This window comes from Lissotriton vulgaris, chromosome 11, assembly GCF_964263255.1.
Source record: "Lissotriton vulgaris chromosome 11, aLisVul1.2, whole genome shotgun sequence".
In the NCBI taxonomy this organism is placed as follows: Eukaryota; Metazoa; Chordata; class Amphibia; order Caudata; family Salamandridae; genus Lissotriton; species Lissotriton vulgaris.
Window position 1 is genome coordinate 258,363,343 of NC_141699.1, and position 17,229 is coordinate 258,380,571.

Sequence of the window (17,229 nt, forward strand, 5' to 3'; positions counted from 1 at the left end):
GCTTTCTTAAAGCCTTGCACCTAATATTTTATCAGGTGCGTGTAGGTACAGCTTGGCTCAGCCCCATATGTCTAGACCCTGCACTTATTCTTGTTTTAGTGATAATAGCTTAAACTTTCAGACCATTTTATTTTAAGCACATTGCACTTTATTTGATTAGTGTTAACAGCGTAAGCTTTTTCTTAATCTAGTTAAGCATATTGCACTTTATTCATTGCACAGGCCTGCCAAATGTCTCTAGACATACCTCTTGTATAGGCACCTCTCAATGAAAACAGCCTTTGTCACTTTATCTGTCGCACCCGCAATTTCTAGGTTTAATGTTTACAATTTGCTTATGTGACCCTGATGCTTGGGGTAGGAGTTTATTAAGAGAACTGGTCATATCTCTTCTGACTTCTCTTAAATTTTTGTACTCCTTCCCATGCACAGATGAAGGCACTGATGTGTGCACACTAGAACCCTTTTTTACATGAAAATACTGGCACTATCTCTGAAATAGACGCACAGTCACCGTCACTCCTCCAAACACTACAGCTTCTCTGCACACACACGCTCCTCATCTCTTACCACCATGTTCATACCTGCTGATGGGACGGATACAGACCACCTGGGTCTTTCTTGATATAGGACTGTCTCAGATGTCTCTACTTCTCCCTTCACGTTTTGTGATGTGTCCTGCCCCTGGGGTCACTCTGTCTTTAATGTGCATCTGTTAATATGGCCTTACTTCTGCCCTTCTCTTGTATTTGCGATACTTCCCTCTTCCTCCACTGTCCTCCTTTCATCATCTCCTCTTCTCTTGTATGTTACAGCCCCCCCCCTCCCGCCACAAGCACTCAGTGATCTACTTCTGTCTCTTCTCCCCAGGCTGGGAAGTTCAGTCTGATTCCCACAATCATAAACCTGGCCACAGCTCTCACATCCGTTGGGATTGTAAGTATTGTGCATTCTTGTGAAGTCAGCTGTGTGTGAGACTGTCTCTGCAATGTGTTTTCTGTGTGTGACCTGCGGGTCTGCTGCATTTTCGTTTCTCTAAAACAAGGGCACAGGTGGGAGACTGTATCAAGACCTCACTCCACCGCCCCATGTGAAGTGAAAATCTCCGAAATGACAGAGACAAGCTAACAACCCTCTTGTGTTAGAAAGCATAACAGTTCTCTGGCCATATTTATTACCATCCATAAACACGACATGAAAAACATTTTTCAGCATTCTTGCATATTATTTACAATGGGCCAGTTGCATCAAAGGGTTTTGCTCATTCTGTGTCTATGGGAAAATGTGTTGATGCATATGGCCCAATATATACATCACTTAATTGGGAATAACTAATACATGGAATCTCCCCCAGGCACCAATAGCATTGACTATTCTAATGGTCTCAGGGGCCGTGCTCCCCCCAACAGGTTGCACATCACAAGGCAAACTCACCTGCTCCTACAAGATAAAGGCAGTGTGGTCCAGCATGAAATCTGCACCCCAAAAACAACCTTGCATAGCCAACCCAAAGAAGGGATTCCCCTTGGCACCCAATGGGAGATGAGCTTGGGCCATAACTTGGTCCCCCAGCGCAGTCACCATCTCCTGACATCCCCATGGCAATACAAAGGAGTACAGTGGGAGGCTTTGGACAATTGCTGTAGTAGGAATCCCGAGCTGTTCTCTATATACTGCAGAACCCCAGCCCCGGTTTGATCCAAAGGCTTTCAATTCCATCCTGAATTCACCTGTACTTCTATTCCTGATGCCAAGATTGTCCACCTGCGTTGTGTCCAAACATGACTCCTTTCCTGCCAGAAATCCCCTCCCAACAAGAGTTTATCTACAGAGATGGGGGAGATGGGAAAAAGAGTCTTCTTGCTGGTCCTAAGGAAGATAAAAGGGGGCCCAGGTTTTGGTCCTAACTCACCCTGTCACAGAAAACACACTCTTCCTTGGCAGAACACTACCCCACCTTACCTTGTAAAATAAAAAGAACTCTAGTCCAAGGTCCCGAATGGCAGCAGTCAGCAGGGCCGGCATGAGGTCAACAAACCTCCTCCCGAGGGCTACTTGAGGCTTCTCTCAACCACCACTGCCAGAAGCTCAGAGAGAGGTTGGAGGATCAAAAACAAGGTATAGGCGGTTTGCACAGAGACAACAGCCATAGTCAATGCTGGTCAAAGTTTCCAACAAAAGAATATTCTCGCAAAAAAGTCTTCTTGATCGTGCGAAGGAAGATAACAAGGGGTTCCAGGTGCAGGAGCGTTGGCGGTCATCAGAGGTAGCCAGGCCAAAACCAGGTAGTGAAGAGTTTGAAGGTGCTTCTCCTTTTAACCCACCTGGTTGCTCCCGCCACCCACCCAGGTGTTCCCATCACCCTGCTGCCAGCCAAATGACTTGCGTTGGGGTATGCCTGCAAAAATTCAAACACATGGCGGCCACCGTTGGCCACAGCCCTCAGCCGGTCCAATCCAGCCCGCACCCTTCTTTGGGGCCCCCCATCCTGGCGCTGTCCCTAGTCCATGTCTTGCCTGTATATGTTCTCCAGGACTCCTCCATGTTTGTTTCACCAAGGCCAGGTTGTCATGTCTTTACTGTTTGTGTCCTCCAGGTCTCCTGCATGTTCTTTCTCTACCATAGGGTCATTGCATGTACTATATCTAGACTCCCATTGACAAAAGTACTCTCTTCACTAAATGCAGACTAACATTTGTGTGCTGGGTGGTGCTCGTGCAAAGCTAAACGAAGGCGCTCAAAGAAAAGCAGTACAAATTGCAGTTTCAATGGATTCTGTTTTAAAAAAGCTATACTGTGCCAAACGTAGACGTAGCTCTAGTGCGAATAAACACTGAGTTGCACATGGCCAACCCCCCACTAATGTATGGAAAGGGGGATAACGAGATGCAGCTCATGCAAATAGTCCTGGGATTTGATGCAAATCCAATCAACTAAAAGAGCATGACCTGGCATTGCATGAAATCCTAATAACAAATGAAACCACGTTCAAGCAACGTGCAAGCAGAGTATGGCATAGTGCTCACTGGCTCAACATGTATTTTAAGCAAATTTAAACATTTTACCGGTCTTACCCTTTTGCGGGTTATCATCGCATAGAGACTCCAGGGCGTGGTTTGGACGCCGATCGGGATGGCGGCGTGAGCCTGCAGCTCCGTGCCAGATCCCGCAATTCTCCTGCGAAACCTCGCTCCCGAGCCGACTGAGGCTCGGAAATCCTGCCTGATGCACCAGAGAGACATTCGACTACGATTGAGGGCCAACGGGTAGTCAGCAGCTGTGCTGAGACCCGATATCGGAACTTGGAAGTGCCGCATATGCAAAATCAAGATGGCAGCCGCCCCGAACTGCGGAGGCTGACCTGCGGGGCGCGGCGGACCGAGGCTGGGGAATAGCGGAGACTACTGCCTGGAGAGCTTGGAGGATTGAAGCCCTTGCCGAGCGGGGAACGATAGCTGCAGGAGCGGTGCGGAGCGTTTACTGCCGCTTTGGAGGCCCGTGGTCGGGGCGCCCATCCCCCACCGCCGGACCTGGCCACCATCTACGGAGGGTGTTGTCCCTCGGCTGCGCTGGGGAACCCCGCGGCGATTGAGAGCCTAACAGCGCCGTAACACCGACAGGCGGGGCAGAGGCGGCTGCTGCGGAGGGAGTGGGTGAGCCGACTGGCGGACCCGGTGCCTGGATTCTGGATTGGGCAGCCGCCCGGAGCCGGTGACCTGGTTTCCTGTATGGAGAGGTAGAGGCAGAGAGGAGCATACCAGGCCGGGCCCCGTGGGCATGCTGGGGCGGACAGTGATCGGTGCCTACTGGCTGCACGCAGCTGACCTCGGACCAGATAGGAGGTGGAGGTGCGGGATCCGGGAGGCACAGGAGGATGCTGCACCGGCCTGATAGAAAGAGGCACCCCCACGCAGATCACCCATCCAGCTCTGGCCACTGCCTGCCTGCTTGATCGGGGACAAACACTTAGCTCCCCCTCGTCTGTGCACTGGGCATTCTCTGGAACTGGGCAGCGCTTGAATCGGCCGGGGAGGAGTGGGGTATCCAGGCAGGGGACAGCAAGTGACTACAGAAGGAGGGGCCTCTAGGCCGCCAAGAGCTTGTTGGGGCGCTGTCAGTGGGGTTGAACAGTGAACGGCCATTTTTGGCGTGAAAGTGAGATACCTGAATGGTGGAGGACACGGTCCCTGGAGGAGGAGGTCATTGTTAGGAGAGGTCGCTGAGGCCACTGAGTGGTGAGAGGGAACGCAGGCATTACCACTCGGTTGATGGAAGTTGGGGCGGGACCGTCTCCTGGAGTCAATCCTACCACAGCACACGCGGTGACCAAGATGGCCGCTACTGGCACTGCCTTGAGTGTGAAGCAGGAGCACGACCAGACGAACATGCCGGACATGGTTGGTGGTCCCCACGTGGTCCCAGATGCATCGGCACAAGAACAAAGACTGAATGCACGGCTGGATGGCATACTGGAGGCGATCACTGCGACCAAGGAGTCCTTACACCAGGATATAGCCCAGGTGGCCACGGGACTGGGCCTCTTGAGGGCAGATCACGCCAAGCTGTCCGACAGAGTGAAGGAAAACGAAGTGCTGCTCCAGGAGCTAAAACCGGCGATGGTCACCACAGAACACAAACTATCTGATATCCTCGGCCGATTGGCGACGCTGGAGAAACGTGCAGAGGATTCCGAAAGCCGCAATCGGAGAAACAACGTAAGGGCGGTAGGCCTGCCGGAAAAAGTTGAGGGGGAGGATGCTGTGGCCTACATGGAGAACTGGTTTAAAACGGTTGTGGCTCCAGAGGGTCTATCTCCATTCTTCTCCCTGGAGAGAGCGCACAGGGTCCCGGCCCGCCCACCCATGCAGGGCTGCCCTCCCAGGCCAATGGTGGTCAGGCTCTTGCATTTCAAAGACTGGGACCTACTAATCCAAAGGGCACGCTCGGTGGGCCCCTTCCAGGTGGACAATAGCTCGGTCACGGTTTTCCCTGACTACACGCAGGAAGTCCAAAAGAGCAGAACATCTTCTCTGGCCGTAAAAAAAGAACTGAGGGATGAAGGTATACAGTACTCCCTACTCTTTCCAGCCAAATTACGAGTGATCCTGGATGGAACGACCCAATTCTTTCAGACCCCTGACGAGGTGTGGTCGTGGCTCGAGTTGTACCGGGCTGGTACGGATCGCCAGGGTAAAGGTGAAAAAGAGAGACAAAAACCGTTCCAGGTCCGAAAGTCACAACGCATCCGCAAGCAAAACAAACTCAAGAGAGCGATGCGGGTCGACCAGATGGCGGCGGAAAGAAAGGGAGCATTGGCTGCAACGGCGATCATTACAGGTTCACAGCAAGAGAAGTTATCGATGGACTCGGACTCTGAAGGAGAGGGAAGGAAGTCTGGAGAAGAACTTTCGGAAGCAGATAGCTCTGCGGGGCCGATGGTCACCCCACAGACAGCGGATGGCCTATTTAATGGATGAGACTTGGAGTCAGAGACATACTTGCGGCTCCTGTTGGGGCAGCCTGCCCCTGGTGTTTGGCGTACAAGCAGGTACTCTGTTGCAACTACCATATGGGATCATGGGCTTGGGGCGAGGGCTTGGCTTGCCCCGGGTCGGCCCTGACTTACCCCCTCGTTGCCCTTAAGGCTTTCTGTGGTGACGACCACAGAGTAGTGGAATGTGTGTTGTGTTACAGGTTTGGATGGGGGCTGATGTTGTGTTATTAGGTCCTGTTCTGGGGAGTGGGGTTGAGGGAGTTGTTTGGGATGTTGTGAATGGGGGGTTTACTGCACTGATGTGGGTGTCCAAGTGACGCTGTTGAAATGGTGGGGTGATGGCTGCAATGGGGACGTTACCTAATTTGAAATGCCTCACATGGAATGTCCGTGGCCTGCGAACTATGTCAAGGCGCTACAAGGTGCACGCATATCTGGTGCGACGAGGTGTACAGATTGCACTGTTGCAAGAAACCCATCTGACCAAGCAGGAATGCACTGCATTGCAGAAGAGATGGCATGGCCAGGTGTTTGGTACCATGTATTCAGCGTTTGCCAGGGGGGTGTTGATATGGGTGAGAGCCGGGATCCCATTCCAGGCCACGAACCAGCTAGTGGACCCTGAGGGTAGGTTTGTGGCGGTGGGGGGGAGGTTGTATGGCCGTGAGGTGGTCCTGTGTAGTATATATGCCCCCAATGCTGACCAAGCCCATTTTTTTGATACTCTCACAGGTTCACTGGCACACTTCCTGGCGGGCCCCATCATCTTGGGCGGGGACTATAATTCGATTACTGACGTGTCACTGGATAGATCACATCCGCCGTTGGCCGACTCCCCAGTGCGTAGGCTAGCCACGCACAGGAAAGATTGGCAAGAGAGGTGGGGCCTTATAGATGTATGGAGGGAGCAACATCCTGATGTTAAGGACTATTCTTTCTTCTTGGCATTACATGCATTACATGTTAGGATAGATTCCATCCTGTGTAGCGCCCCCCTGGCTGCCATGGTCACGCACACGGAGTACCTTGCCAGAACCATCTCGGACCACAATCCCTTACTGATGACAGTGCAATGGCAGCGGACGAGGTCTGCGGTCCCAACTTGGAGGCTGAGCCCTGATACGTTGGAGGACCTGGTGTTCAGTGACACGGTCCAACAGGGCATTGAGCATTACTCTGATGAGAACGAGGGTTCAGCCGCCACGAGGTCGATCGAATGGGATGCGATGAAAGTGGTGGTGAGAGGTATCTGTATGGGCAGTTTCTCGAATGCAAGGACAACGGTTTTGGCTGATCTGGGGAGGGCAGAATGTGTGCTGAGGGATCTGGAGCAACGTAGGCCTGAGAGACCGGACCTACAGGACCGGCTACTAGAGGCGAAGGAATTAGTGGCAACAGCGACAGAGAGGCTGCGGTGTTATGATTATAAGCTATATCTCACCAAGGTGCATGCGGAAAGGGATAAGGTGGGCACACTACTTGCTAAACTCGCTGACCCGGAGCCTAGAGGTTGCCCGATTATGAGCATTAGAACGGGATCAGGGGAGGTGGTTTACTCACAGACAGCGGTGTTGACGCGCTTCCAGTCATATTATACGAGTCTATATGAGAGTCAGTTGGAAGTGGAATTTTCTGTGATAGGCGAATACCTGGACACTGTTTGTCTCCCGGTGCTAGATGATGAGACTGCGAAGGAACAGGGCGACCCCATAACGCTATCGGAGATTCGGGTGGCCATTAAGCAGATGGCTAGAAACAAGACGCCAGGGGTGGATGGCCTGCCGATTGAATTTTATGTGAAATATATAGATGTTTTGGCACCAAGGCTCTTAGGGGTGTACTCAGAAGCCATGACCTTAGGGCACCTGCCACAGTCGATGAGGGAAGCGCTAGTAGTGCCGCTGCTGAAACTGGGTAAGGAGGCCTTGGATGTGACGTCGTATAGACCCTTGTCTGTGCTGACGGTGGACTATAAAATCTGGAGTCGTATTCTGGCTACTAGACTACTACCACATATGACTACGCTGATACATGGGGACCAGGCAGGGTTCATTCCTACTAGGAACACATCCAGTAACATCCGCCGTCTGATCCGTATACTAGATAGCGCCTCTGAGTCAGATCGCAAATCAGCAGTACTATTGGTGGACATTGAGAAGGCCTTCGATAGCCTGGAGTGGCAGTACCTGGATGGGGTGCTCGAGAGGTACGGCCTGGGAGGCGGCTTCGGGTGATGGACGAGGGTTCTCTACTCTTCCGCTACTGCCAGAGTGCGATTGGGGCCTGTTATATCATCCTATTATCCGGTACGCAGAGGGACGAGGCAGGGTTGCTCGCTATCCCCTCTCCTGTCCGCGCTAGCGATGGAACCACTGGCGGCACAGGCGAGAACAGGAGAATTATATAATGGGGTTAGACGTGGTGAGGTAACACATCATATCTCACTATATGCGGATGACCTGTTGCTATACCTGGAGGATACGGAAGGGGCTCTTAGGGGGGCTGTGGAGATGCTATCGAGCTTTGGTAGGTTGTCGGGCCTTAAAGTAAACTGGAATAAAACTTGTGTTTTTCCGCTGCGGTCTGGCGAGCCCTATCCCCCTCTTACGGTGGATGTGGTTTGGGAAGACACATGCTTCACCTATCTAGGAGTCCGTGTTTACCACGGTGCAGCCAATCTGCTGGAAGGCAATATAGGTCGCTGTGTGAGGGCGCTGCGGGGATGCATATCCTTCTGGGCCTCCCTTCCTCTATCGGTGCAGGGCCGAGTTGCATTGCTGAAGATCGTGGCTCTACCAAGGTTGCTCTATTATTTCCGTACCCTACCAATATGGATCCCTCAACAGATCTTTAAAGACTTCAGATCGATGATTATTTCCTTCCTCTGGGGACACGGAAGACGTAGAGTAGCGTTGCGCACTCTGCTCACACCCAAACTTGAAGGAGGGATGGCGGTTCCTGATTTTGAATTGTATTACTTAGCGGCTCAATTACAGGTTTTAACACAAAGCATTGCGAGAGACTTTAGAGGCCCAGACCAGGAGCAAGGGGGAGGTATTCAGAGGCACGTCTTATCCTATATAGTTATGCAACAGAAATTGGAATTGAGAGACCTCACCATTGAAGAGAAAACCCTTCGGTTGTGCTGGCACAGGTGCTTGAAGAGGGCAAGGACCACACAACCGTATGCGCCGGAGATCCCTCTTGGGATGTTGACGGCGCTGCCACATGGAGGCGATTGGTCTCCGCTGTCGGAGTGGGAGGAGTTGGGTTTGCAGATGGTGGGGGATTTATACATTGATGGGAAGTTGGCCACCTTTAGGGTGCTACAGGACCAGTTTGGCCTCCCGGATGGGAGCTACCTCTTGCATGCTGCGGTAATAGCGGCGATACAAAAACACTGGAAGGGAGGACTGGTGGAACCGGACACGACTATGGCTTGTCAGTATGTAGTGATGGCTGCGGGCACGTTCAAAGCAGTGACTTGCCTCCACTCAAGAATGTTGAATGAGGGGCTAGAGCCGCTAACTGCGCTGAAGGAGAGATGGGAGGAAAGCATAGGTAAACCCATTCCAGACACGGTTTGGGGCCATATTTTGAAACGAACGTGGAAGGGTAGCAGGAACGCCCGTTTCCAACAGGTGCATTTCTTCATTCTGCATAGAGCCTATCTGACCCCGGGGAAACTTCGACGACACTTTCGGGTACAGGATGCGGCATGCCCAAGATGCTTAGCACTCGAGGCTGAGCTGGATCATCTGCTGTGGGGCTGCCCGAGGTTGGGGACATATTGGCCTGAGGTGGGCGAGCTTCTGAACGCAGTTACTGATAGGGAGGTGGAGTTCGACATGGCGGCATGCCTACTGCTTTGGTTCCCACACACGGCAAAGACAAAAATCACGAGCCTTATGCTAGCCCAGAGGGAAATTACTTGGCATTGGAAATCCAAGGAGGGCCCGTCAGTTAAGAGATGGACGAATGAGTTATTGAAATGGTCCAGGTGTGAGAGTGTGATTAGAATGCGACAGGCTACCAGAACGGGTAATGAGAAGAGCTTGGAGACGGCAAGGACTTGGGAGATGATTGTGCAGGCTTTGAGCGACTACTTGATAGAGGACGAGGAGGAGGGACATTAGGAGGCTGAGGTTCCATGAGGCTTGGAAGAACGAATGCATGACGTCGATTGACGGCGAGCTCATCTGTCAGAACCCGCAATTATAACCCACATATGCAGCAGTTGGGGGGAGGGAGGGTTGAAGGGGCGTTCTCAGGGTACCGCGGTAGTGACAGAAGGAGTGCCCTTCATAATGATCTATGGCCGGTACTCACGGGAGAAGGTACTGGGCGGCACACATGGGTTCCCGCTGTGTGGATGATGCAAAGCACTAATAGACGGCGACATGGGAGTCCACTAGCATAGACCTAATAATGCGGGCACTGATGGCTCTGACGTCGCCCACACGGGGTGGATGCTTGTATCTGGTGGTGACTGAGAGGGGAGGGGGGAGTTTGGTGGGTGTAAAAAGCAGATACTACATTGTGTTGTTGACCTGATATCCATCTGAGGTGCACCTGGCGACCTGTTATTGAAACCTGTTGGTGTGCCGCCCGGCCTCCGGGATGTGGGCTGAATGGCTGTGTACAACTTTATTAACGCAAAGTGCCTTGAAACGTTATGGATATAACGGTTGTCCTATCCCGATGTTTTGTTTATAACTCTGCAATAAAAATATATTTTTTTTAAAAATCATCGCATAGAGACTCTATGCCAGAAGCTATTGCCTTACCATTGCCAGGGCCAGACTGGGCACCCGAAGCAGCCCTGGCAAATTTCCCAGACCAGCCCCCCTGCTACTTTTTTTTAAATGAGGGCTGATATAGTAGCCCTGCTGCAAAGCCAATCCCTAGGAACAAAAATGGCCCCCTCTGCTGCAAAATCGGCCCCCATCCTTCCAACTTCCCGTGGATAATGCCCAATGCCCGCTACGACCAGTCCGGCCATGATCATTGCGCTGTAACGGAGTCCTTAGATATGCGCTGAACTGGTATTTGTGAGCGAGCACTGACGATTACATCATTGGCACACAACTCCTTGTAGATTTGGCACTCCACAATATGTCTTCATTCTCACATCATAGTGCTGAAAGTGTTCACGCTGTGCCCCATTACAGTAACAATAGTAAATCTGGGCCACAAGGAGAGGATGTAGCTTTACGGCTTGCACGTTCAACCTCGAAGCTAGGTAGCCGGGTATGAGTCTCGACAATGACACTCAACATCCGGTGATTATGGGCAAATCACTTAATCTCCCTATGCCTAACAAAAATTAATCTGTCCATCTATAATAATAATAAATCGTTCTTTATTCGGTTTTAGACATGGCAAAACCATAAAAGCAACAACATAAGTTACACATTTACCTATTTAATAATGTCAAATCTGTCATAAAAAAATATTTTAACAAGATTCTAGAATGTTAAGAGAATAAATTCATTGAAATAGTTCCAGCTTTTAAAGGTTGTTCCTGTGCCTGGTAATACATGAAAAAAAAATTAGTACATGGTAGCAAGTGCATTCAGAATCTAGCATCTGTAAGGATAGCATGGCGGGACGGCATTGTCTAAAGACCCAGCGCTTTAGCAGGGGAAGTAGCCAAATTTTTCTGTGGGTATGAAAATATTTACAGAATAATACTGTATGTATACAGGACTGTGGCGACATGTCATCACATGGGCAATGAGCCAAAGTTAATTCCCATGTATTCTTTACTGGGAAGGCTACGAGTCTGTGAAAAAGATTAAGTCTAAACCTTGTCAGAAGCATCTTATCATAAGTACTGATCTCTAATGTAAGATAAGGCTGGATTTGTGGGGTAAGCTGTACCATATTTGCACATAATACAGATTGTTTGGTTGATACCAGAGTGATCCTAAGGGTCTCTAAATGGTTCAGGGCTATTTGCTTCAACTCTTTCTTGGTTATTTCAGTTAGTTTGTCAGGTGTAAAGTAGTACTTTTCTAGACCCAAGTCTAAGAAAAAGTGCCTGACATAAGTGAGCCATGCTATTTTGTGCGCACAGTCCAGCGCCATGGAATCCGCTAAGATATGTTTGGTCAGCACATTTTTGTCCGAGACCCAAATGCCCCTCCAAAGTAACAATGGTTTAACCTTTATCAGGTCTTCTATATATGGGATTCCTAATTCCAGATGGCAAGCGGAGATAGAGGAGCATTTTGGAACAGACAGGAGAAATCTCATAAAAGAGTTCTCTGCTATCTGAAGAGAGCCAACATCTGCATGTCCCCATACCCCGGCCCCATACAGTGCAATTGCTTGGCATTTCGCAGCATAGATTCTTAACAGTTCGACTGGTGGTCTCCTTCCAATTCGTTGGGAGAAGTTCATCAGTGCTACAATTGCTCTCTTAAAAAGATGTCTCCTAGCCTCAATGGCTGCCTTCCAGTTTAGTCTTTCATCAATCATTATACCCAGATAGGGGTACTGGGGAGTCCTCTCAAGTTTTTGTTCGTTTAAGTAAATGTTCTTTGTTCGTTTTCGTCCTCCACCAGCCACCATAACAAAGGTTTTTTTTGACGTTTACATGTAGATCTAAAGCGCTCATGAAATCAGCGTACTTAGTCAGGGACTTCTGGAGTTCAGTTGGTGTGCGGGCCAGGATGACCGCGTCATCCGCATAGAGTAGAGCGGTGATCAAGCGTTTGTTTAATCTGGGGAGGTCCTGCCCCCCCTCTCAGCATCTCCTCCTCCAATCCGGTTGTATACAGCGAGAAGAGGAAGGGGGCCAGAACACACCCCTGCCTGACTCCCCGCTCCACTCTGAAAGACGCGGTGAGCTCCCCTTTTGTGCCATAGCGCACTCTTGCAGAAGCCTCAGAATATAATTCTCTCAAGAAATCCAGGAGGGGGGGGGTCCACCCCCATGATTCTCAAGAGAGACCATAGCTTCGCATGAGATACGCAATCAAACGCAGCGGACAAGTCAACGTATACCATGTACATTGTCCCCTGCTTTGCGTGGATGTATTTGGACACAATCATGCTTAGATTAAGGGCCTGTTCTACAGTTCCGAAACCTTCCCTAAATCCAAATTGTAGGTCAGATAAAATATTCCTATCATCTGCCCATTGCTGGAGCTGCTCGAGTACTACTCTGCCAACTACTTTGCCCAGGGAGTCCAACAATGAAATGGGACGGTAACATGTGACGTCCTGGCGGTCCCCCTTTTTAAAAATTGGCACCATGATGGAGTTGGACCAGGACTCCATCAATCCCAGTTTCGCTGCTGCAGTACATACTCTTGTGAGTATAGGGGCCCAGAGGTCCGGGAGGTGTTTGAAAAGATCTACTGGCACCCCATCAGGTCCAGGTGCTTTACCACCTTTGCTTGATTTTAATGCCTGTATTACATCGAATATGTTGAATTGCAAAGGAATTGGAAATTCAACTGGGGGAAAAGAGTGGTCTAGCCCTTCGGTCAGAGATGTTAGTTTAAATATTTTTGAGAAGTGGTTTACCCAGATTTTCTCTTCTATGGCCACTTCGATCTTGGGGCTGTTAGAATCAGATAGAAAGGGGGTCTTAACTATCCGCCAAAAGGACTCACTGTTTTTCATAACTGCACTTTTATGAAGATCGTCCCATAGTGCTTGTTTTAGCTCTTGCTTTCTCAGCTTCCTTGCCTTATTATATTGGAGCCTGAGATGCTGTATCTGTTGCTGGACTCTATGTGGTTGTTTAAGGGCCATTTTTAACTTGGTTAGCGCCACAGTGCAGTCGTGGTTAAACCATCCTGTTAGAGTTGAATTAGTTGGTTTAAAATTTCTAGTCAGCAATCCTTTTATTTTTTCTAATATTATTTTTAAGTTTTCAAGAACCACCCCATCATCTACTGAGAGATCTAAGCATTTTATTATGTTAGGGTATGTTGTCTTTATCAATTTATCAGTTAATTGAATGGGTTCAATCTTTTCCCATTTCAGAGTATATCCGTTTTTCTTGCCCAGTTCTATCTTGTTTTGGGATAGGGTGTTTGCTATGGTTGCTGTTTGAGTTTTTAGATCATTCAGGTAAACATCCAACCTAAGGGCGGAGTGATCACTTAGGATGTTTTTCATAAGTGTAAAATCCCTGGTTAGGTGTCTTAGTCCATCCGTCAAAAGAATGTAATCGACGGTGGTCTCATGCCCCCTCCCTAAGTATGTTGGGTCAAGGAGATTCCGAATAGAGCCTGTTTTATTTGCTATTGACAGTTCTAAGTCTAAAAGGAGGTTATTCATAGCTGTCCCCGTTCTTACGTGGGGGAAGTGCATGAGAGGATTGTCATACTCGTCCACTATCCCACAGCTCCGTTTGCCCGAACGCGGGCAGGGGTGTAGATTAAAGTCCCCTCCCCATAGTAAATGTACTGTCCCTTTTTTTTCATACAGTTGTCTAAACTGGGCAACTTTTTCCTGAATTGTTAAAAGAGTGATACAGAAGTGGTCATCCTCTAAATTATTATAAAAGTTTATTAGAATAATAGTTACTTTTTTCCCTACCGAAAGACAAAGTAATTGGAAATTCGGGGCAGATTCTGTTTTTAATACCTTCAGGTTTTTTATGGTGTTTGCTACATAGGTAACCAGACCCCCCTTAGGCCTACCCGCATTACTTGGAAGGGCTGGGGAGAAATATGTTTTGTAGCCCAGGCGATGTAACACCTTCATGGCCCATGTCTCTTGTAGGCAAATAATTTTTTCTTCCTCTAGGAAGTGAGCAGCAGAGCCATCCTCGATTTTGGGTCGGAGGCCTGCAATGTTCCAGAAAATAACCGGCAGGAATTGTATTCTATTCTCTGGCTCTAAATTCATCGTCCCTATGGGGTCAGAGGATAAGATGGTTTGCTCGGTGTTTGGATTTTCTACTAATGGTCAGTCGACCATTTCTAGGCCACTGAACCGGTTCATGGTCGGTATACCCGCCCAATTGTCCCAATATGGTGTTTCCCTATAGATGGGTCTGTATGGTCGCTGTGGAGGCCCGCCCCACTGCTCCCATTCTCTGCCCCTGTGCCGTGATCCCGCAATCTGCCATGGGCCCTCATAGTTTTGATGGTTTGGGTCCACTGCCCGCCAGGAACTATCATGATTATTATAGCGCGGGGCCATTTTAGGTCTGGGGATGTCAAATTCCCAAGGCTGGGGGACTGCTTTACGCCAGGAGCTATCAAATTCCTGGAGGTAGCTGTTATGGTGTCTTGAGGGATAGAAAAAGGAAAGACGCTTTGTATCTATCCCGCCGCCTGAGCTGTGATGTTCCCAAGAGCAAATGTAATCAACTACTCTGGGGTCCTCAAAGGTTATCACAATGCAATCTCCCTGTATTATTTTTTTGCCGTGGCCTACCCATGGGGTCCTACATACCGTTAGTATCCTACTTGACCAGTTAGGAGGAATTGGACGGTTTGTAGTTAACCAGTGTTGCGCCTTATTTTTTAAGGACCAATTAGGTTCTACGCCCTGCCCTGCCAATTCTGGTACACCAGTCATCACAATCACGAATGGACATGCCTCGGGTGGCATGTTAACGGGGGATCTACCCTTGTGTGTTCCTCTGGTTCCTCCTTTTTTTACTGGTTGATTTGATGTTTTTGGGGCAGATGTTTTTGGAGCTGGTTTTTTTTGGGGCTGGTGGTTTTAGGGCTGGTGTTTTTGGGACCACAATTTTCTGAGGTATAGGCGTTGTGACTTTCGGAGGAGGTTTCTCCACTGTGGGGGCCTTGGCCACTGTTTGTTGTTTAGAGGATGGGAACACTAAAGTTGTAGTTTTCTTTTGTAAAGTGGGAGCGGCCAACTTATTAATCCCCATTTTTTGCGGCCCTTCCATCGGCTTTAATTTTGGAGAATTTGTGAGCTTAGATAGTTGGTTCTCAATATTTAATAATCTACTTTCTAGGGGAAGAAAAAACGAGTTTAGTAAGGCAGCTATTTTGTTTACCAGCTCTGAGGTATTGAGTTCTTTACTGGGGGATGGAAGAACAGGGGAATCTAAGGTGGTAATGTCTGGTATATTGTGTGGAGAATGGTGTACCAACACGTGGCGGTCGGTATCGTCAACTGTTTGCAGAGTTGGCCCTGCCGTGTTTGAACTTTTAATTAGTTCAACAGTGTCCTTGACTATTATTTTTTCCCCCTTTTCCTTTTCCTTTCTTTTCTTAATTGCCCCCTCCCTCCTCCCTCTTGCTTGTCTTACTTCCTCTGGGGTATAGTCGGGTAAGATTTCAGGTGTTTTTTCTAAGTCTGAATCTGAGGTCAATAAGGAGAGTTGGGAGGCTGAAAGATCTACAACATTTGAAAGGCTAAGTCTGTTATTACTTTGTGATTGTTGCGTTAAATTGCCACCTGTCTCGAGGTTCTTGCTACAGCCAATGGCCCCATAGATGATCGCCTTGCAATGGCAAGGTCGATAGATACTCTATCCTCAATCTAACTGATACTTTGATCTATGAACGAGTTTGCCTTAGTGATAAAGTCGTCCATGGGCCCTAACAGCTGCTCGCCAACCCCTAGTTTTTTAAATTTTTTTTGTTTGCTACCCCTCGTATTCATTTTTAATAGATTTGGTTTGCGGGGACTTTGTAGGAAGTCAGTAACAAAACAGTTTCAGTGTCAGTGAATAAAGTGAGTACATACAGTTCTAGTCCATATGAGCAGGGCTTAGGGTAGTGGGCCGGTCCGGTATCTCACGGTCTCAAACGGCCTCAAACGGCCCGCTCTTTGCCCGGTCTTCGCCCCGAGCTGCGTCCCGCGACACGGTGGTGTTTATACCAATTAAGTACGTGGGGTCAGGGGGCGTGGCCGCCGGGGGAAGAGGCACCAGCTGTAAGGAATGAAGAATGCTGGGCCTCGCAGTCCCCCGGTAGGCTCCTTGCGCTGTGTGTACGCAAAAGTCCTCTACCTGGGCGATATCAGGCTGGGAGCGAGTTGGATTTCCGCCGACTGCGGAACCGCTCACACCAGCTGACACGTCCGCAGGGAGCACACAGGGAGCGAGACTTCCACGAACAATCCTCAATAACAGGCAAAGTCAGTAACTGAGCAGCACCCGCGAAGCGGGTGTCGCGAAAGGTGATAACGGCTGGAGTCAAGGGGCGTGGCCGCCGGGGGAAGAGGCACCAGCTGTAAGGAATGAAGAATTCTGGGCCTCGCAGTCCCCCGGTAGGCTCCTTGTGCTGTGTGTACGCAAAACTCCTCTACCTGGGCGATATCAGGCTGGGAGCGAGTTGGATTTCCGCCGACTGCGGAACCGCTCACATCAGCTGACACGTCCGCAGGGAGCACACAGGGAGCGAGACGTCCATGAACAATCCTCTGTAACAGGCAAAGTCAGTAACTGAGCGGCACCCGCGAAGCGGGTGTCGCGAAAGGTGATAACGGCTGGAGTCAAGGGGCGTGGCCGCCGGGGGAAGAGGCACCAGCTGTAAGGAATGAAGAATGCTGGGTCTCGCAGTCCCCCGGTAGGCTCCTTGCGCTGTGTGTACGCAAAAGTCCTCTACCTGGGCGATATCAGGCTGGGAGCGAGTTGGATTTCCGCCGACTGCGGAACCGCTCACACCAGCTGACACATCCGAAGGGAGCACACAGGGAGCGAGACGTCCACGAACAATCCTCTGTAACAGGCAAAGTCAGTAACTGAGCGGCACCCCGCTATAATGAAACTGGTGCTCATGTAAAGG

General features: G+C 49.7%; 1 protein-coding gene across 1 annotated transcript in view; it reads left to right on the forward strand.

The window, feature by feature from the left end:
• Positions 1 to 17,229, forward strand: part of P2RX2 (purinergic receptor P2X 2) — a 223,623-nt gene that overhangs the window by 190,201 nt on the left and 16,193 nt on the right. Inside the window, exon 10 of the mRNA XM_086943186.1 lies at positions 871 to 936. Within this exon, the coding sequence (XP_086799312.1) occupies positions 871 to 936 (66 nt within the window). The remainder of the gene's footprint in view (positions 1 to 870; positions 937 to 17,229) is intronic.